Source organism: Eriocheir sinensis, chromosome 24, assembly GCF_024679095.1.
Source record: "Eriocheir sinensis breed Jianghai 21 chromosome 24, ASM2467909v1, whole genome shotgun sequence".
NCBI lineage: Eukaryota > Metazoa > Arthropoda > Malacostraca > Decapoda > Varunidae > Eriocheir > Eriocheir sinensis.
The window spans coordinates 4,259,159-4,269,158 of record NC_066532.1 but is presented as its reverse complement, the minus strand read 5'-3'; the positions used below and the strand labels follow the sequence as shown (position 1 = coordinate 4,269,158).

At 39.7% G+C, this 10,000-nt stretch overlaps 1 protein-coding gene and 1 long non-coding RNA gene across 7 annotated transcripts in view; both read left to right on the top strand.

The window, feature by feature from the left end:
* The window catches only part of LOC127002795 (neurotrimin-like), a 176,029-nt gene that overhangs the window by 126,980 nt on the left and 39,049 nt on the right, over positions 1–10,000 (top strand). For 4 of the 5 annotated variants that reach the window (XR_007756549.1, XM_050868998.1, XM_050869001.1 and 1 more), the window contains exons 6-7: positions 6,569–6,700; positions 7,495–7,680. Coding sequence is in view for 4 of the 5 variants with exons in the window: in XM_050868998.1 (XP_050724955.1) it covers positions 6,569–6,700; positions 7,495–7,680 (318 nt within the window). In the remaining variant the exon portion in view is untranslated. The remainder of the gene's footprint in view (positions 1–6,568; positions 6,701–7,494; positions 7,681–10,000) is intronic. The other variant, XM_050869000.1, reaches the window with a different exon arrangement.
* On the top strand, positions 7,687–9,674 carry LOC127002796 (uncharacterized). 2 transcript variants are annotated; one of them, XR_007756550.1, is made up of 3 exons: positions 7,687–7,980; positions 8,137–8,420; positions 8,554–9,674. It is a non-coding gene; the product is annotated as an uncharacterized LOC127002796 (long non-coding RNA). The 2 variants fall into 2 exon arrangements; XR_007756551.1 differs by having other exon boundaries at positions 8,137–8,427; positions 8,562–9,674.

The window sequence follows — 10,000 nt, the reverse complement described above, 5'->3', positions numbered from 1 at the left end:
ACAGTGCTGTACCCTTCTTTTTACACTAGGCAGGATTTCTAGACAGTGCTGTACCCTTCTTTTTACACAAGGCAGGATTTCTAGACAGTGCTGTACCCTTCTTTTTACACTAGGCAGGATTTCTAGACAGTGCTGTACCCTTCATTTTAGCTAACATTTTCTTGACAGCCGAAGAGACAAGTTTAGTTTCGTACAGTTAACCTTACGAAGTTTCTTTTCACAAAACAATGTCTCGACAAGGCTACATACGTTGGACCCTGAACAAAGCTTCGTGTTTCACTGGAAGATGTTGTCGGAGGCGCGTGAAGCCGACATGAACATTTTTTGGGTCATGTCTGTTAACACAATGGAAGCTTCGGCGGCCATGAATATTTCGGAGTATCTGAATGGCGCCGAAGGAGGGCCATGCAACATTCCTGCCTGGTGAATACTGGATGGCCGGACGGCGTTGCAACCCTGGCTCGGCTTTAGAGTATGATGATACCTATTTACTAAACATCAAACACTCATTAATTGCCTTTAGTTACTCTCCCTTCCTTCCTACGACTTAAGCTTTCTCGAGGGGAGTATCGAATCGCCTCTGAAACGATTAGATCCTTCTTTCGTTCTCCTCTTCTGTGTAGGCTTTAAAATTTGATACAACCCATTTTCTAAACATAAAACTCATAGGTTGGAATTATGAGACACTTTCGCTTCTCACATCAGCTATTTTTAAATGTCAAAGAGAGGGTCAGTCGGGTTCTAATGAGTATTTCTTTAGGTTCGCGGTACAGAAGAAGGGTCAAACTGCCACCAGGGTCATAAAACTACTCCTGGAAATGCCCACAACTCCCACGAAAGCCTTGTCAAATATGTTTTTTTAGGTTCATGGTACAGAAGAAGGGTCAAACTACCACCAGGGTCATAAAACTATTCCTGGAAATGCCCATAACTCCCACGAAAGCCTTGTCAAATATGTTTCTTTAGGTTCACGGTACAGAAGAAGGCTCAAATTACCACTAGGGTCATAAAACTACTCCTGGAAATGCCCACAACTCACACGAAAGCCTTGTCAAATATGTTTCTTTAGGTTCACGGCACAGAAGAAGGGTCAAACTACCACCAGGGTCATAAAACTACTCCTGGAAATGCCCACAACTCCCACGAAAACCTTGTCAAATATGTTTCTTTAGGTTCACGGCGCAGAAGAAGGCTCAAATTACCACTAGGGTCATAAAACTACTTCTGGAAATGCCCATAACTCCCACGAAAGCCTTGTCAAATATGTTTCTTTAGGTTCACGGTACAGAAGAAGGGTCAAACTACCACCAGGGTCATAAAACTACTCCTGGAAATGCCCACAACTCCCACGAAAGCCTTGTCAAATACGTGTTCTTGGGCGGCGAAATGTCTTATGATACAACCCATAATGATTGCCTCCACCTACTGTTTCCTCCTTCCTGTGGCCTAGGTCGATATTTTCAAACACATTAGGCTCCCATTACAACTATTTCACAAGGCCACAGAGAATGTTAGCCGGGTTTCCATGGATGATTTCCCCGCTCAAGATCCAAAATTCGTGTCAAACTATCACTGGGATCACAAAACAGTCCATGTATATCCCAGCAACTTCTACGAGTCTTTTTAAACAGGCGATCAGACATTACTGCTATTTTCTAAGGCCACAGAGAATGTTAGCCGGGTTTTCATGGGTGACTTCCCCGCTCAAGATCCAAAATTCGTGTTATACTATCACTGGGATTACAAAACAGTCCATGAAAATCCCAGGAACTTCTACGAGGGTGATTTTCAATAGCCGATCAGACATTACTGCTATTTTCTAAGGCCACAGAGAATATTAACCGAGTTTCCATGGATGATTTCCCCGCTCAAGATCCAAAATTCGTGTTATACTATCACTGGGATTACAAAACAGTCCATGAAAATCCCAGGAACTTCTACGAGGGTGATTTTAAACAGGCGATAAGACATTGCTGCTGTTTTCTACGGCCACAGAGAATGTTAGCCGGGTTTTCATGGGTAACTTCCCCGTTCAAGATCCAAAATTCGTGTAAAACTCTCATAAGTATCACAAAACAGTCCATGAAAACCCAAGGAACTTTTACTGCGAGAGGCTTTTTTGTTGCTTTTTTGTTGCCCTTGAGCTGTTTCTTTAGCTGTAAAAAAATATAAATAAATAAATATATAAAAAATAAAAAGACGAACTGAGATGCCAAGATGTTTAAAAATATGGACTTTAAATTCTACTAAGGGGAGTATTGAGATTCGAGACGGCTCTGAAACGATTAGATCCTTCTTTCCTCCTCCTCTGTGCATCTTAATGGGAGAAGCGTGTTACGGGTTTTTATTTAACACTTCATGGAGGGGTTCTTGGTCGGTCCCCTTCACGTGAAAGAAAAAAAGTTTCCATCTCAAAGAAAGAAAAAAAAGGAGCGTGGATAATGGTCTTCATGCACGGAATATATATCGTTAATCAAGATCCTTCATTGAAACCAGTACAGTTCTAGTTGACTATTTTTTTATTTACAGCACAAGAGAGCAATTCAAGGGCAACAAAAAGATGAAAAAAAAGTAGCGTGGATTATAGTCTTCATGCACGGAATATATCGTTAATCAAGATCCTTCATTGAAACCAGTACAGTTCTAGTTGACTATTTTTTATTTACAGCACAAGAGAGCAATTCAAGGGAGACAAAAAGATGTAAAAAAGAAGACAAAAGAGCAGCGTGGATAATAGTCTTCATGCACGGAATATATATCGTTAATCAAGATCCTTCATTGAAACGAGTACAGTTCTAGTTGACTATTTTTTATTTACAGCACAAGAGAGCAATTCAAGGGAGACAAAAAGATGAAAAAAAAGTAGCGTGGATTATAGTCTTCATGCATGGAATATATATCGTTAATCGAGATCCTTCATTGAAACGAGTACAGCTCTAGTTGCCTTTACTTTTTAGAGCACAAAGAGAAATTCAAGGGCAACAAAAAGATGAAAAAAAGTAGCGTGGATTATAGTCTTCATGCACGGAATATATATCGTTAATCGAGATCCTTCATTGAAACGAGTACAGTTCTAGTTGCCTTTACTTTTTAGAGCACAAAGAGAAATTCAAGGGCAACAAAAAGATGAAAAAAAAGTAGCGTGGATTATAGTCTTCATGCACGGAATATTTATCGTTAATCAAGATCCTTCATTGAAACGAGTACAGCTCTAGTTGCCTTTACTTTTTTTAGAGCACAAAGAGAAATTCAAGGGCAACAAAAAGATGAAAAAAAAGTAGCGTGGATTATAGTCTTCATGCACGGAATATTTCGTAAATCAAGATCCTTCGTTGAAACCAATACAGTTCTAGTTGACTATTTTTTTTTACAGTCCAGAGAGCAATTCAAGGGCAACAAAAAGATGTAAAAAAAAAAAAAATAAAAAAAAATAAAAAAAAAAAAAATAAAAAGCCCGCTAACTGTTGCTCTCATCATCAAACATCTAGCTGCCTATATTACTTTACAGCACAGAGTAATTCAAGGGCAACAAAAAGATTTAAAAAAAAAAAAAAAAAAAAAAGCCCGCTAACTGTTCCTCTCATCATCAAACATCAAACCCTTATCAATTGCCTTTAGTTACTCTCCCTTCCTTCCTACGACTTAAACTTTCTCGAGGGGAGTATCGAATCGCCTCTGAAATGATTAGATCCTTCTTTCTTTCTCCTTTCTTGTGTGTGTGTGTGTGTGTTTCATGTTTTTGTCTTTTTTACCTGTCTGTGTTTGTGTGTCTGTCTGTCTTCTGTGTTGGCTTTAGAGCTTGATACAACCCATTTTCTAAACATAAAACTTATAATAATTGCCTCCAGCTGTTGATAAGTGTAGAGTGGCCATGAGAGAGAACACGAAATACAATACCCAAAGAAAAAGATATCATGGAAGATTAGCAAAGCAGCCTCTCCCATGACAATCTTCTTTCTTTTCCTCTCCGCTTCGATATTCCTTCCAAACCTTCACTCTCTCTTTGACATCGCTCTCCTCTTCTTGCTTCTTTTCCTCAGTCACGACCTTCTAAGCAGCCTCTTCCTTTACCTCTCCTTTACTCTCCTATGGCGATATTTTCTTTCTTTTCCTCTCAGCTTCGATATTCCTTCCAAACGTTCACTCTCTCTTTCACATCGCTCTCCTCTTCTTGCTTCTTTTCCTCAGTGACGACCTTCTAAGCAGCCTCTTCCTTTACCTCTCCTTTACTCTCCCATGACAATATTTTCTTTCTTTTCCTCTCCGCTACGACATACCTTCCAAACGTTCACTCTCTCTTTGGCATCGTTCTCCTCTTTTTGCTTCTTTTCCTTAGTCACGACCTCCTAATCAGCCTCTTCCTTTACCTCTCCTTTACTCTCCTATGACAGTATCTCCCTCCTTTTCCTCTCCGCTTCGATATTCCTTCCAAACCTTAACTCTCTCTTTCACATCGCTCTCCTCTTCTTGCTTCTTTTCCTCAGTGACGACCTTCTAAGCAGCCTCTTCCTTTACCTCTCCTTTACTCTCCTATGACAATATTTTCTTTCATTTCCTCTCCGTTTCGATATACCTTCCAAACCTTAACTCTCTCTTTCACATCGCTCTCCTCTTCTTGCTTCTTTTCCTTAGTCACGACCTCCTAATCAGCCTCTTCCTTTACCTCTCCTTTACTCTCCTATGACAGTATCTTCTTTCTTTTCCTCCCCGCTTCGATATACCTTCCAAACATTCACGCTTTCTTTCACATCGCTCTCGTTCTCTTGCTTCTTTTCCTCAGTCACGACCTTCATCACTTAGCATTAGCATTCTCATTATCACACTTATAGTTCATCCTACTAAGACACCTCCAGTTGAAAGAATCTATTAGGGTGACACGGTATGGAGTTATAAGAGGAACACAAAACCTCTGATTATGAAGGAGAACACTAAGCAGAGGACAAGATATCGAGTTGCATCAATAACATCACCACCACCAACAACAACACCAAAAGAACTAAATTATAAAAGTAAACACTAAAACAAAGAACAAGGTATCGTCACATCAAAACCACCAACACCACCACCAACAACAACAACACCAAAAGAACTAAATTACAAAAGAAAACACTAAAACAAAGAACAGGTCACATCAAAACAACCACCAACACCACCACCAACAACAACAACCACCACAACCCGTCCACCGATAATTATAAGCACAAGTAAAGTACCTCACCTAAACCGCGAGAGAGAGGGAGGGAGCGAGGGAGGGAGATTTCTACACACAAGGCTCCCCCGCATCTTAATTCAACTACCAGATCTTCCCTCGCGTGTATTAGCGGTGGCTCCGTGGCTGGATTTCCTTGTCTCGTATATCAGAGCCACCAAGTACTATCCCTCATGCCTCGGCTCTCCCCCACAAGCCTTACCCTGGCACGCGGGAAAAGATATTGCCGCTGTAAATAAGGGACGGAGGGAAATGGGCTGTGAGAGGCGCGAGGTGTGTGTGTGTATGTGTGTGAGTCGGATTACAGGGGGATGTTAACTAGGGGGGTGAGTTGGGGGGGAGATGGGGTGTTAGGGAAGGGGTGTAGGGGTGTCTGTGTATGCGTGTTTGTCTAGTTAAGTTGCATCTATGTTTTCTCTTTTTACTTCGACTGCTTCTTAAAATTTTGGGAGATTGTGGCTATAGGATTGATTGGTGCACATGTGTGTGTGTGTGTTTGTGTTTGTGTGTGTGTGTGTGTGTGTGTGTGTGTGTGTGTGTGTGTGTGTGTGTGTGTGTGTGTGTGTGTGTGTGTGTGTGTGTGTGTGTGTGTGTGTGTGTGTGTGTGTGTGTGTGTGTTTAATGTTTTTGTCTTTTTTACCTGTCTGTCTATGTCTGTCTGTCTGTCTGTCTGTTCGTGTGTGTGTGTGTGTGTGTGTGTGTGTGTGTGTGTGTGTGTGTGTGTGTGTGTGTGTGTTTAATGTTTTTGTCTTTTTTACCTGTCTGTCTATGTCTGTCTGTCTGTCTGTCTGTTCGTGTGTGTGTGTGTGTGTGTGTGTGTGTGTGTGTGTGTGTGTGTGTGTGTGTGTGTGTGTGTGTGTGTGTGTGTGTGTGTGTGTGTGTGTGTGTTTAATGTTTTTGTCTTTTTTACCTGTCTGTCTATGTCTGTCTGTCTGTTCGTGTGTGTGTGTGTGTGTGTGTGTGTGTGTGTGTGTGTGTGTGTGTGTGTGTGTGTGTGTGTGTGTGTGTGTGTGTATGTCTATTTCTGTCTGTCTGTCTATCTATATACCTGTCCATCTGTCCGTCTCTGCTAACCTGTCTGTCTTTTTCTGTCTGTCTGTCTGTCCGTGTGTGTATGTATGTATGTATGTATGTATGTATGTATGTATGTATGTATATTTCTCTCTATCTGTCTACCTAACTACCTGTCCGTCTGTCTGTCTCTACTAACAACGCCCTCCCCATTGTCTTTCATTCTACCTTTGTCTGTCTGTCTCTGTACTTAGGTATGTAGGTAGGTGTGTCTGCTTATGTCTGTCTCTCTGTCTATCTATCTGTCTATCTGTCACTGCTCACCTCGCCCTCCCCGTCCCGGTACAGCCGTCAAGGTTTTGGAGGGACAGACGCTGACCATTGGCAAGGTGTCTCGACTCCACATGGGCGCCTACCTCTGCGTGGCCTCCAACGGCATCCAACCCTCCGTCAGCAAGAGGATCCAGCTCAAGGTTCAGTGTGAGTACCTGATCCGATCCAGTTCTAATCCCCTTGTTCTTAATCATCCTCCTTCTCCTTCATTTTCCTGAGTACCTGATCCGATCCTGGTATAATCCCCTTGTTTTTAATCCTGCTCCTTCTCCTTCAAATTCCTTTTTCTCAATCTTCAGTGTGAGTACCTGATCCGATCCTGCTCTAATCCCCTTGTTCTTGATCCTGCTCCTTTTCCTTCATGTTCCTTTTCTTCAAGCTTCAGTGCAAGTACCTGATCCGATCCTGCTCTAACCCCCTTGTTCTTGATCCTGCTCCTTTTCCTTCATGTTTCTTTTCTTCAAGCTTCAGTGTGAGTACTTGATCCGATCCTGTTCTAACCCCCTTGTTCTTGATCCTGCTCCTTTTCCTTCATGTTCCTTTTCTTCAATCTTCAGTGTGAGTACTTGATCCGATCCTGTTCTAATCCCCTTGTTCTTGATCATCCTCCTTCTCCTTCGTGTCCTTTTCTTCAATCTTATTTCAACCTCAGCAAAACCTCAAACCCCAAACAAACACGAAACACAAACCAACCTGACCCAACCCAACGAAGCAACCTCACAAACCTGCATCCATTTTCACACTGTTTTTTAACACTCTTATCTGAACATCACCAAAACCTTAACCCCCCAAAAAGGACACTAAAAAGTCCAACCTAACACAAGCCATACAACAACCCCAGAAACCTCAACCTCACGCCCGTTTTCTTTCTCTCTCCCTTGATACTCGCGGGGGTGACTGCGGCGCTTGCTGGTGACGGCCTGGCGGGTGGCGCGATGCAGTCCCGCCAATGCTGTGGATCCCGAACCAGCTGGAAGGCGCGCGGCGGGGGGAGTCAGCGACCCTCCAGTGCAACACGGAGGCCTTCCCGCGTTCCATCAACTACTGGACCAACCACAGGGGCGAGATGATTGCCGCCAGTGAGTGTCCAGCTATCACTGATGTTTCTTTCGTCGCTGCTTGTACAGGTATTCCTTGTGTGGCGCGAGTTTCAGTTTCCGTTTGCTTAGTTGATTAAAGAGCTCTGTGTGGAGATATCGAATGAAATAAAGAGTAAAATAAAAGAAACATTGAGAACAGAAGGAGGAAATGAAATGAGACAACCAAGAATAGAAAACAAATAAAGAGTTCTAGGTTTTGTTTTTATTTAAAGGGTTCTATGTGGAAATATCGAATGAAATAAAGAGTAAAATAAAAGAAACATTGAGAACAGAAGGAGGATATTAAATGAGACAACCAAGAACAGTAAATAAGTAAAGTTCTAGGTTGTTTTGTTTTTATTTAAAGAGAGGCGTTTGTTTGGTTGATTAAAGAGTTCTGAGTGGAGATATCGAATGAAATAAGAGTAAAATAAAACAAACATTAAAAACAGAAGGAGGAAATTAAATGAGACAACCAAGAACAGTAAATAAATAAAGTTCTAGGTTTTGTTTTTATTTAAAGAGTGGCGTTTGTTTGGTTGATTAAAGAGTTCTGAGTGGAAATATCGAATGAAATAAGAGTAAAATAAAACAAACATTGAGAACAGAAGGAGGAAATGAAATGAGACAACCAAGAACAGTAAACAAATAAAGAGTTCTAGGTTTTGTTTTTATTTAAAGAGTTCTATGTGGAAATATCGAATGAAATAAAGAGTAAAATAAAAGAAACATTGAGAACAGAAGGAGGAAATGAAATGAGACAACCAAGAACAGTAAACAAATAAAGAGTTCTAGGTTTTGTTTTTATTTAAAGAGCTCTGTGTGGAAATATCGAATGAAATAAAGAGTAAAGTAAAAGAAACATTGAGAACAGAAGGAGGAAATTAAATGAGACAACCAAGAACAGTAAACAAATAAAAGAGTTCTAGGTTTTGTTTTTATTTAAAGAGTTCTGAGTGGAGATATCGAATGAAATAAAGAGTAAAGTAAAAGAAACATTGAGAACAGAAGGAGGAAATTAAATGAGACAACCAAGAACAGTAAATAAATAAAGTTCTAGGTTGTTTTGTTTTTATTTAAAGAGAGGCGTTTGCTTAGTTGATTAAAGAGCTCTGTGTGGAAATATCGAATGAAATAAAGAGTAAAGTAAAAGAAACATTGAGAACAGAAGGAGGAAATGAAATGAGACAACCAAGAATAGTAAACAAATAAAGAGTTCTAAGTTTTGTTTTTATTTAAAGGGTTCTGTGAGGAGATATCGAATGAAATAAAGAGTAAAGTAAAAGAAACATTGAGAACAGAAGGAGGAAATGAAATGAGACAACCAAGAACAGTAAACAAATAAAGAGTTCTAGGTTTTGTTTTTATTTAAAGGGTTCTGTGAGGAGATATCGAATGAAATAAAGAGTAAAGTAAAAGAAACATTGAGAACAGAAGGAGGAAATGAAATGAGACAACCAAGAACAGTAAACAAATAAAGAGTTCTAGGTTTTGTTTTTATTTAAAGGGTTCTGTGAGGAGATATCGAATGAAATAAAGAGTAAAGTAAAAGAAACATTGAGAACAGAAGGAGGAAATGAAATGAGACAACCAAGAATAGTAAACAAATAAAGAGTTCTAGGTTTTGTTTTTATTTAAAGAGTTCTGAGTGGAGATATCGAATGAAATAAAGAGTAAAGTAAAAGAAACATTGAGAACAGAAGGAGGAAATGAAATGAGACAACCAAGAATAGTAAACAAATAAAGAGTTCTAGGTTTTGTTTTTATTTAAAGGGTTCTGTGTGGAAATATCGAATGAAATAAAGAGTAAAATAAAAGAAACATTGAGAACAGAAGGAGGAAATTAAATGAGACAACCAAGAACAGTAAACAAATAAAGTTCTAGGTTGTTTTGTTTTTATTTAAAGAGAGGCGTTTACTTAGTTGATTAAAGAGTTCTGAGTGGAGATATCGAATGAAATAAAGAGTAAAGTAAAAGAAACATTGAGAACAGAAGGAGGAAATGAAATGAGACAACCAAGAACAGTAAATAAATAAAGAGTTCTAGGTTGTTTTGTTTTTTTTATTTCAAGAGAGGTGTTTGTTTGGTTGATTAAAGAGTTCTGAGTGGAGATATCGAATGAAATAAAAAGTAAAAGAAACATGAAGAACAGAGGGAGGACGTGACATGACATAACCAAGAACAGTAGAAGACAGCATAAAGAGTTCTGGGTTATTTTGTTTTTAATTATAAAGAGTTCTATGTGAAATATCGAATGAAATATATTAAAGAAGCAAGGACAGAAGGAGGATATGACAACATGAGATAAATAAGAACAGTACAAGACAGGATAGAGTTCTGGGTTGCTTAGTTAGTTGATGAAAGAGT